The sequence below is a fragment of the Hermetia illucens genome, chromosome 2 (genome assembly GCF_905115235.1).
Source record: "Hermetia illucens chromosome 2, iHerIll2.2.curated.20191125, whole genome shotgun sequence".
Taxonomy (NCBI): Eukaryota; Metazoa; Arthropoda; class Insecta; order Diptera; family Stratiomyidae; genus Hermetia; species Hermetia illucens.
In genome coordinates, this window is record NC_051850.1 from 188002157 (window position 1) to 188022306 (window position 20150).

The 20150-nt window shown below is 45.5% G+C and overlaps 1 protein-coding gene across 5 annotated transcripts in view; it reads right to left on the reverse strand.

Moving 5' to 3' along the window:
- Nucleotides 1-4349: 4349 nt before the first annotated feature.
- The window catches only part of LOC119648164, a 362867-nt gene continuing 347066 nt past the window's right edge, over nucleotides 4350-20150 (reverse strand). For all 5 annotated transcript variants that reach the window (XM_038049743.1, XM_038049740.1, XM_038049739.1 and 2 more), the window contains 5 exons: nucleotides 9830-10013; nucleotides 9351-9767; nucleotides 8696-9288; nucleotides 8438-8642; nucleotides 4350-5173 (listed from right to left, as the gene is read on the reverse strand). In XM_038049743.1, coding sequence (XP_037905671.1) covers nucleotides 5007-5173; nucleotides 8438-8642; nucleotides 8696-9288; nucleotides 9351-9767; nucleotides 9830-10013 — 1566 coding nt within the window. In that variant the 3' untranslated portion in view covers nucleotides 4350-5006. The remainder of the gene's footprint in view (nucleotides 5174-8437; nucleotides 8643-8695; nucleotides 9289-9350; nucleotides 9768-9829; nucleotides 10014-20150) is intronic.

Below are 20150 nucleotides of genomic sequence, written 5' to 3' on the forward strand. Positions count from 1 at the left end.
CTTTTGTTTCTATGGCGTCCCGTAGTACCTCTGTCAGCTGATACAGAGCAGTTTCAGTTGACCTTCCTGCCCGGTAAGCGTGTTGACAGTGATGTAAGGGATTGCGCTTTAGAACGTTAGTTCTAATATAGTTGTCTATGACCTTCTCCACCGTTTTGAGTACGAACGATGTTAGGCAGATTGGTCTGAAAGGTTTAGGGTGAAAAGGATCCTTTTTACCCGCCTTCGGAATAAAGACCACTTTTGCCCGTCTCCATGCCCTTGGTATGTAACCCAGTGCTATGATCCCCCTTACCACCCTCAGAAGAGACTCTAAGATAATTCCCAGGCCTCTCTGGATAAGTGCTGGGAAAATGCAAGTTGCTCCGGGAAATTTCATTCGTTGAAAGGTTCCCACTGCCCATCTTAGCCCAGCTTCTGAGCATACCTCTTTTGCTAGTTTCCAGCTCTCTTTCCTTCCCCTTTTATTCGTTGTTGGGGTGTCAGGCAGATTATTGTCGCCTGCCGCCGAGGGGTAGGACCCCGGGAAATGAGTTCTGAGAAGCAGGTGTACCCTGTCCTCATTCTCGGTGAATGCCCCATCTTCCTTTTTCAAGCAGACAGAGGATATTCCCCCGTCTTTGGCTACAGCCTTGTACAGCCTGGTTGCTTCTGTGATCTGTTCAATCCCTTCACAGAATTCCCTAAAGCTGTTCCGTTTCGCTTCCCTGATGGCGTTGCTATACGCGGTCAGTGCATTTTTATACCTCCGCCAGTCCCCGGTTCGTTTTGCCCGGTTAAAGAGTTTTCGTACCTCCGTTCTCATTCTGGCTAAGTTCCTGTTCCACCATGGTACATCCCTTGATGACTTGACTGTCTTGGCCGGACAGCTGGCCTCATATGCGTCAATGACGATTGTGTTGAGGTCTTCCACCACCGTTTCTAATTCTAATTCGCTCCTGATGTCACCGCTCCTTTGAAGGTGAGCAATGTTGTTGCTCAGGTGCATTGTGTAGGATTCCCAATCCGTTCTCTTGGGATTCCTTATTATTCTTTTTATTTCGGAGTTACCCTCAATGTCGAATCTGATTATCCTGTGATCAGACATTGAGGGTTCATCCGACACCCTCCAATTCCTGACCATCCCGTTCATTAGGGTATTTCCTAGAGTTATATCTAGTATCTCTTGTCTGGTGCTGGTCATAAATGTTGAAGTGTTCCCTACGTTGTATATTTCTAACTTATTACTAAGAATAAATTCGAGAAGGTACTCACCTCTACGATTAGTGTCGCTGCTTCCCCACACTTCGTGGTGGGCGTTGGCATCGCAGCCGAGAAGAAGTAGTAACGCCCTCTCCTCGCAATACTCCGTCAGCTTTGCGACTTGTTCCGGTGGAGCCCGGCTCTCGTCTCCTGGGAAGTATCCCGATGCTACAACTACCTCTCGAGTGCTCCTCCCGGCTTCCAATGAGACTTGGATAGCCACAAGGTCCCCGGTTAAGAACTCTGAAAGACATATGTATTTTAGATTACGTTTGAGAATTATGCAAGCTCTTGGTTTTTCACAAGAGGAGTCCCAAATTACTTGCATGTGTCCTCCTTGCAGACCGCGAATCTGCCCCCGGTACACCCAGGGCTCCTGAGCCAGCACTATTCCAATGTTCTCCTTGGAATTTGCCTTGCAATCACTGCAGATGCAGCTCTTGCATGGTGGAGGTTTATCTGGGCTATCCTAGTGCTGGCCATTGGCTCCGTTATTGTTTGGAGCTCTTCTCCACTGTCGGAGTGTCACCCTCCTCCTCCGACATGGCGCTTTCCTGCGCGTCGCTGTCCACCCCGAGCCCTAGCAGTCTTAGGTCTAGGTCGTCCAGCTTCTGCTCTTCACTGGGCAGCAGGTCTATTTCCCTGGTTGATCCAGTTCTTTCCGCCTCTATGGCTTCCGCGACTTCTTCAGGGACCTCGGTAAGTTTTCCACCCGATGCCTCCTCCGAGGTCTCTTTCCTTGGCTTTTCCTTGTGCACATGCACGGGTATGTTGCCAAATCGATAGTTGATATGACAACTCCGACGTTTAATTGCCTCTAGGGATCGGTCATCTACCCCGATCGTGAGGAGTTTACCCTTTCCCTCCACCTTGCTTCTGAAGACTCTCCATAGTCGAGTATGGAGATCTTCGTTCTGAGCAATTAGGAGTCTCATAAGGTCTTCTGTTACTATTGCCGCGGCCTTTGGGAGAAAAACTGTCACCATGTGGGCTCCTGGTATATCATCTCCAGCACATGTTGACAGTTCTACCCCTTCCCAGCCTGGCAATCTAGGAATTATGGTTCTAACCCATTGCCTTCCGTCGCGCAGTCCACCAGTATAAGGCCTGGTCGAAAGCGTATCCCGGTGAACACCAATTTCGACGTCCAACCCTTGATCATCTGCTTGATTTCAAGTTCCTCCATGATTTCCTGTTCCTCCCGAGTGAGTATTTGCTCGGGAAACCTTTTTGGCAGTATGGCCAGTCGAATGCCCTTGACCGCACTAGCATAGCTAATGCCGGGCTTCCTGGGTCCTGCCTTCACTCCTGACCTGCCCGGGTTTTCTCCTCCCGTGGGTTCAGGTCTGGGTTTTTTGGGAGCATTCCCTTCATGCGGGCTGATCTCTGCTGCTCCCCGCTTTCTCGGCTCCGGTAGAGATGGCTTAGGTCTGTCCTGAGCCTTCTTAAGGGTCTCTTCTGGTTTCAGGCCTTCCTTCAGATAGCGCAGGTACCATTTAACCCCGGCGCCACTGAGACCTGTCTCCTTCCTGACGTCTGTTATATTTATCTCAGACGTGCTTTTGCTGGTCCCTGCTCTTTGAGCAGTGGTGTTCGTTGGCTGTAGTCCACGCAGTATACCAATGCTCACCTTGGATCCACTGCTTGACGTCCCAACTTCTCCCTTCTTGGGTGTAGTCACCTGGCTTTCAGTAATTCGGAGACGTGCCTCCGCCTGATTAACCAGTTTTGGTGCGGTACGGGGCCCCGCTTTTTTGGTTTTTGTTTTTTTTTTCCAGCTTTGTACTCATTTGATTCCCACGAGTATGGGGGTTAAGAGGTCCGCCGTGCCATAGCCCCCCGTAGCACGGTAAGATCTAACTTACTCACTGAGGCGACCAGGTATCAGTGAGGCTCCGTTCGAATACAGTCAGTTACCCTCGACTGCAAACTATCCAATGGGCACGGTTCGCATGACACCCTGGATTGGGGGAGGTGTTTTTCGACTCCCCAGTCTAGATCCGTAGCGTTTTGTTAATAGTAGGGTCACCTCGTACAGGGTGTGGCTATCACCACTCACTAACGGTCTTGGTAGACGAGAGGCTTGGCCCCTGAAAAGGCACAGACCGTCCCAGAGGAGAGACAACTCATCCTTAGAGAAAGATAGGTTGGCCTCAGGGAGCTATGTTCCGCAACAGTCTATCCTGCAGTACACTGCTTGACCCCCTTAGCTATGTACGAACGGAAGATCGTGCATAGAGAGTTTCTCACATAATATGAACACAAAACCTTTACACCCGAAGCGTCCAACTTCCGGTATCTCGATTTGTTCGTATCTTTTGTAGGTTAACTTCGTCACATTTGTGAATAATATTGAACTCCTAGTGTGAAGCCTATAAAGTTGACTATTATCAATATACTGTCATGCACTCATAGGGGACACAGAAAATCTTTTATGCCTGAAGCGTCTAGCTTCCAATTTCCCGACTTGTTTTTTTTTTTTGGCGGCTGACCAGCTTGCGGAACCACAGAGCATACGGCCGATTTTGGATTTGAAATATCGCAATATCGCAAAGGGTATCAATTGTGGAACGTCACTTTATCCAAGTTACGTTGATGTGTTGATGGGTCACCATTGGCTGAGAGCATTCATTGAAATTATTTGAATCGCTTAGTTCTCGGCAAGTTTCTGCTACTAACAGTGATGGTGTCTGCTCCATTAGGGCCAGTCAATCAGGGAAGCATCATATACAAAGAACAATATGTTGGATGCTGGAAGGAGGATGTTTCGCGTGACAGTATCCATGACAAAAATAAAGAGGAGTGGTGAGAGGGTTTTGTTTCGCGTGACGCTCCCACCAGGAACAATTACCAACCCTCTTCCGAAGTTTTAGTTCAATTTTTCGGAGCTGCCAATATATTTTTTTCCCTCCTGATTCCCGAGAGCATGTTCCTCTTTTTCAGTCCTTTGTTTTGACTGTAAAGTGAGGCGAGATATCACTTAGGTTGTCCAAGTGAGCAAAAAGTGTACAACTAGGGAAAAAAGAGCTCTACTACGGACAACCAGGTGAACTATAATGTCATGGGGCTGAAATATAAAATTCCGATCAAACTAATGAACATAATTCCATTATTTGCTCTGTTGTTTATTCACATCTCCATATTATGGTACATTATCAACACTTTCAAAAACAAAAACAAAATAAAGATTTCTATTCACTTCACTTTTCTCTTTGTTTTAAGATTACATCTAAATATTTGCAATTGTATTTTAGCGCTATATAAATAACATAAAAACTAATTCGAACGAAACTACTCTAAAATAACGTAAACATATTTCATCTACAAAAAATTGAAATCTATAATCCTAGGACGATTTCGAAACAAACTAATTATATACACTTTCTTGATAAATCTAAGACATAATTTAAACACGAACAAATATTCATAAAGAAATTAAGTGAATTTTAATGGTTAATATTCCATTTAATAGATCCGGGCAGCAATCCGGCCTACCCTTGATATTCCTCGTTAACAGTGATAAGTTGAAAGTAAGTTTTCATAAGTAGTAAGGGCACCAATTGGTCGTGCCTTCCGGCACCTAACGCCATCCTTCACTTCTATCACAAAACCAATTTCTGTTTTCCCAATATTCGTTAATTTGTTAGAATACTACATGTTACCGGCCATGTTGAAGATAGGTCCAAAGGCTGCCGTTGCAATATAGCAACTTCGATTTGATGAATCGAATATCAAAAAGGGAATGTCTGGTTACCTAAGGTTATCTAAGACTTTTTTCTTTGTGATTCTATGTAAGATGCAGTTAGGGTTAGCAATCTGTAGCGTTGCTTGAGATTTCTTGCTCGTACATGTGCAGAGTTGATCTCTTCGGTAAAATTACCAGGGAACCAGCCCGTCGCACCGTCTCGTATCCTCTCGCCTTGGTACCAACCTGTGGAAATATGAAGGATACAATTAGTAAATGTTGTTTATGTTTTGTACGGTTTGAAGAGAAAACATTCTGCGTTATTGAGTGTCCACTATATTAGCCGTTCACAGATAGGTAGTAACTAATTCATTAGTTGACTGTCTAAGGTCACAACCGTATTTTTACTCGAGGAATTCGTATTCGTATTTTTTAGTTATCTCGGAAACTCAAAACTTCAAGTGACCCCGAGACCTAGAGTTTTAGTGTGGAAGCCGTGCCTTTCGACCCTCTCTCTTCAAAATTGAGCCGTTTCTAGGTTGCTTTGTGACATCGAGTAACCAATTCACTACAATTTTTGTTTAATATTGGGTTGGGGAAAAAGAAATGTCAAATTTTGTCAATAGATGGCGACACTTAAACATATCTTGTGTTGTACTTATCGCATCGGGTCATACTATACGGCAATCTGTACTACAAGTGTCTCTTTGACGGTGTTGTGATCGTACGTTTCAGTCTCAAGTTATAGCGCGTAAAAGATGGAGTCCACCAAGCAAGAAATTCGTCATATTTTACGTTTTTACTACCTGAGAGGTAAAAATGTAACGAAGGCGGCCGAAAAAATTTGTGAAGTTTATGGGCCCGATGAGGGAAAGGTTCGAAGAGCACAGCGTTGGTTAGATCGATTTCGTTCTGGTGTAGTGGATGTCGAAGATACACCCCGTACTGGTAGGCCAATCGTCGTAGAAATCGATAAAATCGTCGAAATCATCCAAGTAGACCGGCATGTGAGCATTCGCTCGATTGGCCAGGAACTGCGTATCATCATCATCATCAACGGCGCAACAACCGGTATCCGGTCTAGGCCTGCCTCAATAAGGAACTCCAGACATCCCGGTTTTGCGACCACCAATTCGATATACCTAAAAGCTGTCTGGCGTCCTGCTCGCCATCGCTCCATCTAAGGCAGGGTCTGTCTCGTCTTCTTTTTCTACCATAGATATTGCCCTTATAGACTTTCCGGGTGGGATCATCCTCATCCATACGGATTAAGTGACCCGCCCACCGTCATCTATTGAGCAGAATTTTATCCACAACCGGACGGTCATGGTATCGCTCATAGATTTCGTCGTTATGTAGGCTATAGAATCGTCCATCCTCAAGTAGGGGGCCAAAAATTCTTCGGAGGATTCTTCTCTCGAACGCGGCCAAGAGTTTGTAATTTTTCTTGCTAAGAACCCAAGTTTCCGAGGAATACATGAGGACTGGCAAGATCATAGTGTTGTACAGTAAGAGCTTTGACCCTATGGTGAGACGTTTTGAGCGGAACAGTTTTTGTAAGCTGAAATAGGCTCTGTTGGCTGACAACAACCGTACGCGGGTTTCATCATCGTAGCTGTTATCGGTTGTGATTTTCGACCCTAGATAGGAGAAATTTTTAACGGTCTCAAAGTTGCATTCTCCTATCCTTATTCTTCATCCAGTGCGGTTTGATGTTGTTGGTTGGTTCGTCTTCGGTGCTGACGTTGCCACCATATATTTCGTCTTGCCTTCATTGATGTGCAGCCCAAGATCTCGCGCCCCCTGCTCGATCTGGATGAAGGCAGTTTGTACGTCTGGGGTGGTTCTTCCCATGATGTCGATATCGTCAGCATAGGCCAGTAGTTGGGTGGACTTAAAGAGGATCGTACCTCTTGCATTGCAGGAACTGGGTATAGACCATAAAACCGTTTGGAACCATTTACAGAAGATTGGATTTCAAGAAAAGCTGAATGTTTGCATGCCACACGAGTTGACGCAAAAAAATCTCTTGGACCGAATCAACGCCTGCGATGCACTGCTGAAACGGAACGAATTCGATCCATTTTTGAAGCGGATGGTGATTGCTGATGAAAAGTGGATGACGTACGACAACCGCAAGCGAAAAAGATCGTGATCGAAGCGCGGCGAGCGGGCCCAAACCATTGCCAAGCCCAGATTGACAGCCAGGAAGGTTTTGCTGTGTGTTTGGTGATATTGGGAGGGAATCATCCACTATGTGATGCTCAACTATGGCCAGACCCTCAATTCGGTCCTCTACTGTGAGCAACTCGACCATTTGAAGCAGGCGATTGACCAGAAGCGGCCAGAATTGGTCAATAGGATTGGTGTTGTGTTGCACCAGGACAACGCTCGGCCTCACACATCTTTGATGACCCGCCAGAAGCTACGGAAGCTCAAATGCGATGTCCTATCGCATCCACCGTATAGTCCGAACTTGGCACCAAGTGATTATCATCTAACTAGTGCTACTAACTTGGCCCCAAAAGAGGCTTGCGAAAATTGGCTATCTGTGTTTTTTGTAAATAAGGAGGGGGGGTTTTATAAGGGGGGTCTTCTAAATGACAAGTTCTCGAACAAAACGGCGCATATTTGACTTAAATCGGATAATTCTAAGTATGTTAAATAAAGCGTCAAATTTCGATCACAAATACGACATTTCTTTTTCCCTGCTTTCCTGATGAAGTCAGGAGGACACGGAGATGGAACATAACACCTGACACTGCAGGGACTCTATCAAAGTTGAACAATACTTTCCCGGGAGCTTCGACAAAAGGTAAACTGTGGCAACATGCTCCAAAGATCGCATTCAAAGGGTACTCACTTTTCGTCATCCGTGATTTCATAGCTTATTGCCTACGTACAATATATAACAAACGTCCAATTGCCGTTGTGCAACTGATAAATTCGAAAAACAACTTTAAGATTAGTTTGTTCATGATGTGCAAGAAACGGGGTATAAGCTGGTGATCCCATTCAAATCTGGTACCTGAAGCGTTAATTTATATCACTAAATTAGTATTTTTTTTACGTTTAATATTAACAATCAAATGAACATGAGGATCGTGTGTGACAAGCGCAAAAAAAGCGTATGATAAGCAAAATATCCAAAAATGCCGCTGCCTGGCGGAACCTAGTAAAAATTCAAAGTTGTAACGGGTGACGGCAAGTAAAACAAAATGTTTTTTAAAAATAAAATGGACGTGTTAACGGATGGCACACCTAGCGTATGGTGGCGAGTGTGGTCTAAGATGGCTGACAATTAAAAGGCTACGGAAGCTTGTTGGGACAAACCTGGGTATATGAGAGAAGACCAAAAGTTGATAAGGTTGGACCAAGAAGTTTAGCTGATTTTCTTGGATGATCGAAGTGCATGATTCGCGCTCATATGGGGCGCAAACTGCGACTTTTTTCAAATGGTTTCATTAAGATTTAAGAATATTCAAACACCAGTTTCAACAAAGATATTACCGTCGACCATTTTACGGTTCACATTGATAACGTCGCCGAGCTGCAGACTCAACATATCTGGTTCAGTCGCTGTGAATTCATGTTTAACCAATACTTGCGGACAGTCCCATTGTTCGTAGAGTGTCTCGTTGGGATCCTCGGACTCTAAGGGCTTGGTTGCCTCAAGCCAGCGCTGTCGCTCGGAAACTGATGAACACGATAATATCTGCAAAATAAAGATAAGTAACGCGGGGCTTAACAGACGGACAGATAACTTACCAATTCAACAGTCTTCCCGTCATGATTCTCCAATAAAGTCATCAAAATGAGATTCTTTCCTGCTTGGGCTACTTCTTTGGTTGGTAGCTGAGGGATCACATCGCCCGACGAAACGGTCAACATCGAACGCAAGCAATAATCAAATACCACAAATTGCTGTTCGCCCTTTCGTTTGGTGAGCACCAGAAGATCCGTGAAAAGAAATGCGAAAATATTTGATTTGATGAATTTCTTCCCGAACGTGAGCTTGCCATCGTCACCACGCCAAATCAGTTGTACAAGTTCTCCTTTCCTCACCAGTGATCGTGGCTTTGCACCTGGAGCAGATATGCCAGCCGGGGCTATGGCCAAGGATCGGATATTCGACGGGAACTCAATCTGTCGTGATATCCTTTCAATCTCATAAGCTTGCTCGCAGCGATTCGCTGCTTCATTGCACTGTGTTACGATTTTATTTAGGATTCCTAGTGTTAGCTTCCAATCCTCATACTCTTCATCGTCTGGTTTAAGCTTAGTAAAGACGGCGTCGATGAGAAGTGGAAGCCGAGTTATTCGCTGCATTGGTAACATTAAGAACGAGTGCAGATTTAAACCTGAAACGGAAAAGCGGAGGGTTGAAAATGCTCTAAAGGACGGGGTCACACTAGTAACTTACTGCAACACTCCGGATCACTCTCCAACACCTCCAGTTCCTGACTGAATACTCCCTTCTCCTCCTTTAGTCGCCTCAACGTTCTATCCATTTTTCCTTGGTTTTCACAGTATGAAACGTAGACATGGAAATACTTTTCGGCATGTTTATAGATACTTTTACTTAAGCCTAGTAACATTATGTTATCTTGCCAACAATTTTCTAAATCACATAACAGTCTGTCGGAGCACTCCTGAACGGGCAAGATGCTATAGAAAAGGGTCTTGCGATCGCTCCCACTGAGAATCGCGGTATCACGGAATGCTGGGTGTCCCATAAAGTGCTTCTTGAGGAGATTCAGAGATTTCAGGTAACTTGCTTCGGACGTGAGAATTTCAAATTTGGCTTCCTGAAGACGCTTCTCCACTGAACTCAACGTGGCTGAAAGAAAAATTCCATGTTAGCTCCGACATCTTCTCATCAAACAACAACCCCCAACTCACCCAAAATACCGCTCGTTTGCACTTCGGGTATCTCACTCCACAATGTCCGTGAAGGTCCCTGGCGGGGTCCGATCAGTTGGAAGGCGGAAGGCCGCTTTGATTTCCTTCCATCGGTGGATGATCGATTCAACCCGATCTCTTCGTAGCCATCAGTTGACTCCTGATCCTCAATGTCGGTTATAGACTGAAAAGTGATTATTTTTGGTATGTTAGAAGCGGAAGACATGTTCAGTTACAAGGCAAGTTGAAGAGTACTCACGCTAGGCTGCAAAGAAAATCAAAAACTATTTCCTACAAGTGTTAATTGGATACTTTCAATACAAATACATTCACCGCAAATTGTAACCATGTTCGCATTCGTGATTTGATGTGATTAACGACCGTTACCACCTTTCCGTTGTTAGTAGTCAGTAAATGTAAAAATGTTTGGATGGAAACTTGTGAGGTAGCGTTGCACATGGTTTATTTTGAAAATTACTTAATACACGCTGAAGTTGTATAATTCAAGTCCTTCCTCGGCTCTATATAAAACTATGTAGCTGAATCAGGCGTGACTGGAATCACAATGAACTTCTTAGAGCAATCGCATGCGTGCGTAAATTCATATATAACGCCATAGAGTCCGGTATGCGATACCGACACTTAAGCTAATCCTAATGTGGCGTTATTAACAAATGGGAAGCAAAGTGCCTTCCAATAGATATATAGATAAGAAAGTAGAGAAACAATTGACCGTACATATAACGATCAAAATTTACAAGCTACTGACGCTCCACTTCCAAGAAGATTTATAGAAGCTTCAAAACTCCTACGTATTCGCAAGAGTTCTCGTCAGCGACCTTTAACGGGTCGCTTAAGATACGGAGTGTGATGTCCCCGAGGTGCCCGAGTAATTAGTTCTGACCCCCTAGCTGGCAGTATACCTGCGTCCTAGGTAGTAGCCTCGAGAAAGCTTCTTGGTGAAGAGCGAACCACGAATGACCGGTACACGTTGGGACACACTGGGAGTCTCCGACAGCTCGATGGGATGATGTGAGCGTAGCTCTGCCAAGATGGTAGTTATGACGTGTACCAGGAGCCAGCCCCTTAGGGATCCTGGTCGGGTAGTGTACATTGACCCTGTTGCCTCGAGCGAGCGCTGATTCGTCTGTGATTTCCGGGATCAGCTAAGCGTAGGTCAGGCCTCAGGGAACTGGAGTAGTGGCTGCGTCCTCGAGGGTACACCCGTTCCTGACTATTGCAGTTCGCTCCTTTGCACACGATGCACTTGTGAATTTTCCATGGACAATACACATAAATTAATAAAAACAAGTCGGGAAACCGGAAGCTTGACGCTTCAGGTATAAAAGGTTTTGTGTTTCCCTATGTGAGGAGCATAACGTAGTTCTCCATTGACTTATAGCATTGACCCGAGATATTGAAATCGTTCAGTTCTGGGCAGGTTACTGCCATTGCCAGAACTGAGCGATTTAAATATCTCGAAGAGCAGGTTACTGCCATTCCCAGAACTAAGCGATTTAAAAATCTCGAGTCAACGCGATCAGCCAATGGGTAACTGCGTAATGAAATTGTTTCACGCATTAATGCAACCTGGATGAAGTGGCATTCCCCAACTGGTGTTCTTTGTGATCGACGTATCAGCGCACGTCCCAAATCTAAAATTTACTGCAATGTCGTCCGTCTGCCACTCTCTATAGTTCTGAGTGTTGGCCGACTATAAAGGGTAATGAACGGCGTCTTGCGGTAATGGGGACGAAGATGTTGCATTGCACTGGTGGCGTGACACTGGTGAAACCTTAAAAAGGGCTGCAGATAAATAGATTCTTCATAAATGTGACTTTAATATTCCACGCGAATGTCAATTTTTCCGGGTAATTATGACGTCAGCATCTGATTTGCATGGCTTTGGAAGCAGTAAACTCACGCGAAATTGCTAAGTTTGAACTGCTACAACTTTGGCGTTAATTGCCTGATTTCCATAAAATTTAGTACATATATACAAAATATTGTCCCCAATGCTGGTACAAAATTCGGAAGTCCTAGGATGAATTTAAGGGGGGTTTTTCAGTAAATTTCTAAAAAGTAGTAATATACTATTAGTAAGTTTATTTGATCAGATATCGGAATGGGACATATTTTGAGGCCTAGATTTCATCTAGGCGCACCACCCTGATTTTTTTCGGATTTTTAGGTTGGGTAGTTTCCGAAAATGAGTCCTGTCTCACTTCAAATGCGTACATTTTGACTCATTACTCACGCACTTTGTAATTTATGCCAAAATTAATATCAGTTTCGGAAAGTACAAATCGAGACCTTACCCTACACAACTATATCCGGTGAAAAAAGTTTTTGAATCCCCCCTTTGCATGTATGGGGAGCCCCCCTTTAAACTCCACCTAAATTTATGTCACTCGCTGTATGCGTGAGATTTCATAGTTCCCATCTGTCCACCGAATTTCGTTTGGATCGGTTTAGCCGTTTTGGAGAAAAATGCGTGTGACAGACAGACAGACAGACAGACAGACAGACAGACAGACAGTGAATCGATTTTAATAAGGTTTTGTTTTACACAAAACCTTAAAAATCGACGATACAACAAGGAAGAGCTGATTGCGTTTGGGTGCAGCACAAAAATGCGTCGTTCACCGCAGCGATCAGCGAAAAAGGCAGCGAGGGCTGACATACCCGGTACCGGGCCGCCTAAATAAAGACGAAGCCTTATCAAGTGCCGCGGCTGATCGTGCGGAGATGGCAACTCCAACACCTTGTAGTTCCCCTGTTCCGAAAGAAAGCCCAGTCAGAATCCTTAGTCCTGAGCAGATAGATTCGGACACAAACCGAGTGCAAGTGCAGTCGAACGTCCTAACTAGAGCCGAAAAGGAAGGGCTCATACGGAAATGCGCAGCAGTGGTGAAGCATATGCGGTCGGCAACCTTCCTCCAGAAGAACGTCAGCAAAGGTGCCAAAAACGGGCTAACGCAACTGGAGACCGACTATTAGACCGCATCTCCTTCTATAGGCGAACGAGGAAACGTGGAACTCCCCGCTGACAACGCTGCTTGCGTCAAACGGACCGCAGATAGCCCACTGCAAAGCAAACTGGGAAAAAAGCGGGAAGAGGACGACGTACCTGAAGGAGACTCTATCGAAGTAGTTTCCAGGGCCCAGAAAAAGAAGGCGCAAAAAGAAAAAAGGAAACAACTGACTACAACGCCAAAAGCCAGAAGCAGAAAAGATGAGAAAAAGAAGAAGGAGTAGATCGTCGCTCTGCTCATTGAGGCGACGGAAGGCAAGACATGTGCGGGAGGCTTTAGTGAAATCCGCTACAGGATGAAACCCGAGGACAACGGTGCAAAAGTGTCTTTCATACGAAAAACGACAAGTGACGGAGTCCTCGTTGAACTGCATCTGAAGGCGACTAGCAAGAGTACGTTCTGCGAAGCGGTCAAGGGGTTATTGGAGGAGAAGGCTCTTGTTTTCAGTCTGTCTAGAAATCCGGGATCTTGACTGCCTCACAGAAAAGTAGAGGAGGCGATAAAGCGCGGATAGGTGTCACCTTTGTAAATGCTCGAGGCCAAAAACTCGTTGTGGTGGAAGTCCCCGAGCAATATGCGAGGAAACTCCTTAGCAGCGAGCGAATCAAAATTGGATGGGTAGTATGCAGGGTAGGAATGCGGATAGTCCCCACCAAGTACTACAGGTGTCTGGACTATGGACACACGTTAGCAGCTTGCAAGGGACCGGATGGGAGGACAGCATGCCGGAGATGCGACCAAGTAGGTTATCAAGCGAACACCTGCAATGAAAGCGACGGTTGCGTTCTCTACAGGGATCGTGGCGCGTCTGGTAAGAGCGTTGCACACACTGCGGGCTCGGGACGGTGTCCAATCTTGGAATTGGAAAGGGCTAGGGTACCAACGGCATGATCCGCATTTTACAAATTAACATGCGCCGGAGTGCAACTGCTCACCAGTTGCTAGCGCAATTTGCTGCGGAAGTAAATGTTGATCATGTGTTAATTAACCAGCAATACCGAAACAAGGACCCGGTCTCATGGTCTCGGGCACCGCTGCCATCTGGGTTCGGAACGACGTTCGCCTTCGTGTTCTTGCCAAAGGCCGAGGAGACGGATTTGTCAGGATCCGGTGTTTAGAGATAATGCATTTTTTAGCGTTTACCAGACGCCGAAAGAGACGATGCCAGACTTTCGGCGCCGGCTTGATGCTCTTAAAGACGCCGTTTCGAGCACGGAGGGACGAATCCTGGTAGGCGGTGATTTTAATGCCAGAACCTTTAAATGGGACATGCATCAGTCAGACTCCAGAGAGAAATGGATTCTGGAAATGGCGTCGAGAACCGGGCTAGTAGTTTTAAAAACCGAATCCACGCCAACGTTTCGGCATACAGGCTGTGAAGGAAGCACTCCTGACATCACTTTTGCGTCGAAATCTCTGGCATCATCGGTGGATGGGTGGCGAGTCCTAGAAGATTTCTCGGTGAGTGATCACCAGTACATCGCGTTCAAAATTGTTAACGCTACTTGCCGACGAACACCAACGCGACGCTCCACCTGTCTGTGGAATATCGCGAGGGTGAACATCGGTAAGTTTGTCGAAGCTCTTGGAGCAGGCAGAGCCGCAGTGGAGGACGTTCCGGCGGGTGGTAGTGCCGCAGCTAACACCGTCGTAAATTCATTGATGAACCTTTTAACGACGGCATGCGAGGCTCCTATGCCCCGGAGGCGCCCCAGCCGTGACAAGCCTTCTATGTATTGGTGGACGGCAGAAATTGCCGACCTACGGAGGGAGTGTCATAGGCTCCGCCGTTTGGCAGAACGTTTGCACTTCAATGAGGAGGCATGCGCCATAAAGGCACAGTATAAATCAACAAAAACGAGACTCCGCAGCGCGATAAATAAAAGCAAAGCTCGCGGCTGGCAGAACCTTGTCAACGAGGTGAATGAGGACCCGTGGGGACTTGGCTATAAGCTTGTCATCCGGAAAATCGGGGCTCTGTGGAGGCCCTAAATACTAAGTACCGACCAGATGCACCGCATTGTACGGGCATTGTTGTCCAGACATCCTGTACGGGTTGATGTCAATAACGCGGAAAGCATCGAGGATTGCCCTCTTTTCGCAATAAGAGAGTTCGAAGAAGCGGTTCTCACTATGAAAAATAAGATGGAATCCTTGCTTGATGATTTTTTTCGTGGAGATGCACTCTGATTTTTACTGGATAGAAGGACTGCTTGCGGAGGACGTTGTCTAGACGGATTGGAGCCGTTAACGTCCGGTAAAAACGGATTCACATCGAATGAGAGGAGTGCCTATGGTTTTCCATGATTTTCTTTTTTTTTCAATCAAGGAGGACTTATCTAAAAAAATTGTAGCTCGGAGAATTCTCCGCATTTAATTGCTTGGTGCAGCTTTATTTGAATTTTCGTGGATTGAATAGCCTAAAATGTGTAAAGTTAGCTACTGAGCTCGATCGCGAGTCCGGAGACTCGTGGCCCCACGCACGCGGTCAAGCCTTTTTTAGCTAGTTTAGCTCACGTTCTGGTTTATCTCGTTAGATCATCGCAAACTCCCTTTTTCGTTTAGTTACTTTTAAAATCCTGTGCAGACCCACGCAAGGGTATAGACAGGTTGATTTTGTAAAAATGACACGTAAGAGACCGAAACACTGAAAGGACCGAACTCCCTACATTCCCGAGCCTAGCTAGCAAAGAAGCGTGCAAGAAAGTGTCAACCGAGCGCTTTGACGGAGCTTCAGTGTTTGCGAGCAGACGTTCACGGTCACTTAGCTAATTTCTTTTAGGTTTTGGGATAGCTCTTCCCTCTAGGTCAGCTTTGGCCACTCAGGATGGTCTATTCCAATCCCCAACTTGAATACTTGTGGCGATTCCTCTTGAAAGCCTATCGTGTCTCAAAGTGTTTTTTTATTATCATAATAAAGTCCGAATTTTCAACCCTACTCCCGGAAGTAGAGTGAATGAAGACAGTACATCGGAGGTGGAGAACGGTCCTCTGTAAATTGGTTAAGAATTACGATGTTCATAATCATTATCATCAACGGGGCAACAGCCGGTATCCGGTTTAGGCCTGCCTTAATAAGAAGATCCAGAACGGAAACGCGCCTGTTATATTTGGAGATATTCCCTGACGTGTTCCAATGATGATTGGGCTATTATCTTTTCTACGGAATGGAGCGTGCAAATACCTCTCCAAGAAATCCAAGGATGCCATTCTTTATCTGTTACTTCCACCTCTAGGAAAGATATTAGTTTCGCAATATTCTTTATGGTTACCATGCTCCTCTATGTGCAGTGTAGCGGGTCGACCACACTTACACACCATCGCCAGTCAGCTCCCGGAAATGTGCCTCAACTGCCCCCACAATTTTCCAAGAAGCTTGCATTCTTCCTCCGCTATTGTGCACCACGTAGTTTTAGGGGACCCACTCATTGACCATCCTGGGATAATGGGTTCCATTCCATGGGCTAACCCGCAATTGAGTAGCCCCCATGTGTGATATATCCATTGCCACTTCCGGAGCCATGAATTAATTCAAAACTTGGAGCTTCTGAATAACGGTGGTGGTCACTTTCTATATACTTCTCCCAGATAATAGCACGGAGAAAAAACTGAGCCGGAACAACCTCAACTTGATCTTAACGTTGAGATAGATGCACTTCCAGATTTTGGACAAAACAGCCAAGGCGGATTTAGTACTGTTATTGTGTCGGGGAATATCAAGTGCGGGGCCGCAATCAGCAGAAACAACGCTACTTAGATGTACAAATTGATCAACGCCTTCGATGTTCTGCCAATTAATGCCTACTGCCAAAGTCAGTGATTTTGCTCCGTGGGAGAAAATAGATGGCTGACTTCTCATTCTCATTTCTGTTTGGAGTAATCAAAGTGAACTGTGAGCAGAAGGTCAGGCAGTGAAACTCCAGAGTAGAGTGAGGCGCCTATAATCGTTTCTGAGAAAAAAGGTGTGTGACGGACAGACAGACAGAGAGACAGAGAGACAGACAGACAGATAGTAAACCTATTTTCATAAGTTTTTGTCTCACACAAAGCAGATACTCCAGCTGGTCGCAGAAGGATGTATCGGGTTGTGGAGTTAGCGGTAGTCAAGGAGGCTATCCGGGTTGGGTGTGGCCAATTACCAGAGTGAGCTATCTGAAAAACTAGAAAAAGTGGCAAAAACTTAGTATATAGGCTTCCCAGCAATTGAGTGCAGTTCAATTGAAGTATCCAGACTGCAGACGAGCAAAAAAGTAAGGAGACCGCTTTTTTTTACCAAAGCTAAAGCTGCTCTTTGGGGTAGCAATGAAGACCTTACCCCCATTGTTGGTAGCAGCGCCGGAACCCTTCAGCCGATGTGGTTGTCAGCATGTCTATTACTATTTGGATATTTTCTGAAGTCCTAAAATTAGGACATTTTCAGGGGAGGAAAAAATCACAGGGATTGATGTCAGGTAATTAGGGGAGGTGGATAACCAGAAAAATGTGAATGCCCTTTTTCGGAACCTTCCAAGAATATCTATATTGATTTACAGTTTCCCTTGGAGGAACAAATTCTTTGTGGACGATTCTTCTCCTGTCAATTGTTCAGTCAAATTTTGATGAACGATAAATCTGTTCAAATTTAACTGTTTAATCAACATTCTTAATGTTACACAACAGTCTAATGTCACAAGAGTCTCGACACGTTCGGTTTCATTGGTTTACGAAATTAAAGGACTTCCTGAATAGCCTTCGTCTTCAAAGTGTTCTCTGTCTTTCAAAAATTATTTGTGCCACTGACAAGCTCGGGATTCCCCATGAGCCTGTTTTCACTATCCAAAGGATACACTTGCCGATTCTGCAAGCCTAACACAAAATTTAATAGCACAACCTTGCTCAAAATTTCATTGTTCCATTTTGCATGACGCACAGTCAAAACACCAGCAGTCACGAAAATTACATAGTTAACAGAAGGAGTTGAAACTCGCACTGAGCGATAGAAGGGCACTGATCGCTAGCCTCATTAATTTTCTGGCACACCTAGTGTTTTCATGGCTCTGTACCATCGAAGCTAGGAAATATGGTACGGTATTTTGGAAGCTTGCAACCATCACGCAGCTTATGGCTTCGGGGGTACTGATATTATCATCTACTTCAAAATCAGTTACCAGATCAAAAATCTCCTCAAGAAATGTTAGATTGAACTAATATCGCCTAACAAGCGAGACCTGAAGAGACGATTAGGCAGATCAAAACTGACAGCGGAAAAAAAGTGAAGTGTCGTCTGTATCGTCGTACTTCTTAGTTCTGAGTGTTGGCCGGCTATAAAGGACAATGAGCGGTGCCTCGCGGTAATGGAGATGAAAATATTGCGTTAGACTAATGGTGTGACACGCCATAGTCACATCCGAATTGAGGATATCCGCAATCGATATGGAGTTGCACCGATCGCAGAAAAATTGTTAGGGAGGGGTCTTCGATGATGTGGCTATGCAATTTGCACTGACGAGAATTCATTTTCCAAGAATGGTCTGAACATCAAAGTCGATGGGAAATGACCAAAAGACCGACGTGCCCACAATTTATACCTCCTTCTCCAAAGCTTTCGGTTGGTCGTTGGTCATATTCTACTTCTCAAGTTTCAGATCGATACCCCACTCCACTCATCCATAATTTTGCATAGTCGCCCACGAACTGCCGTGTTTTTACGACCTTGCATCTAGCTAAGGCGTATCACCAAATCCCTGTCGCTTCCGAAGGCATTCCAGCAATGATTATCAGCACACCTTCCGCATTCGCTAGGATGACTTCCGGCTTGTGCAACGCTGGGAAGACTTTCTAGAGGTTTATCCACTCTATCTTGCAAATCTTGAACTTTTGTTTCGTCTACATGGAAGATGTTTTGGTCCCTTTTTCTTCAGAATCTGAGCACTTGGAACATCTCGGTTGAGGCGATAAAGGGCTTTTTTCTACCAGCCACAGTTGAGGATCTGCAAAGGTTCTTGGGCATGTTAAACTTCTATCGTCGTTTCTCGCAGAAGGCCGCTCATCACCAAGCGATTCTGAATGTTTATTTGTCTGGGCCCAAAACTAAAGACTCCCGCGAGGTTGCGCGATCTGCTGAGGCCGTCCATGCGTTTGAGACAGTCAAACAGCAGCTTGTCGATGCAACACCACTGGCATTTCCTCAGCCAGATGCACTCCTAGCTGTGTTCGTTGATGCCTCAGATCAGGGCACCGCTCTTCACCAACGGGTGAATCACATCTGGCAATCGTTGAGCTTCTTTTCAAATCAGCCCAACCCAGCTCAACGCAAATACAGCGCCTACAATCGTGAGCTACTCGCCGCGTACTCGCTGCAAAATACTTCGGTTTTTCCCTTGAGGACCGGCCGTTCACCGTGCTCATGGACCACAAGTCCCTCACTTTCGTGCTTAGACAAAAGCCCGACAAAGCGTCCCCTCGCCAACTTCGGTACTTGAGTTATATCAGCCAGTTTAATTTTGATATCCAACATGTGTCTGTAAAAGATAATGTTGTTGCAAACGCTTTGTCTCGAATCTCGGAGGTCACAATTCCCGCCGCGGTCGATTATATGGCAATCGTTGAGGCATAAAAAGACAACGCAGAGCTTCAAAGCATGAAAGCAAACTCCCAGTACAAATTCAAGGAGTTTCCCGTTTTCGGCTCAAACTTTTATTTACTCTGCGAGATCTCAGATAAAGGACCCAGGCCATTCGTTCCAGTCGATTTTCACAGAGAAGTATTTCACGCATTACACGATTTTCCGCACCCAGGCATCAGGACGATGAACCGGTTAGTCACCGAAAAATATTTCTGGCCGTCCATGAACAACGACGTAAATTCTTGGGCCCGACAGGACATTGTGTGCCAGAAGTGCAAGGTCAACAAGTACGTTCGAAAGAAAGTAGGTCTATTTCCTAGGACAACCAAGTCCACCACACCACACCATCCATCTCGACATCATCAGCCTGTTGCGAGGCTAGCACGGATTCAAGTATTTCCTGACAATTATCGCCAGGTTTTCGTGTTGGCCTGAAGCAATACCGCTGTCTGACATTAAGGCACAATCATCTGCCGAACCCCTCTGTCAAGAATCGATTTCGCGTTTTGGTGTTCCAGCCATAATCATTCTCTACTCTTTCTATGGAGTGGGGAAAGCTCCTTGACTTCAAACCGCATAGGACTACTGCATACCATACACAGTTCAATGGTATGCTGGAACGTTGACACCGAACGCTGAAGGCCGCTTTAATGACTTGCGACGATCCGTCGTGACTGCGGTC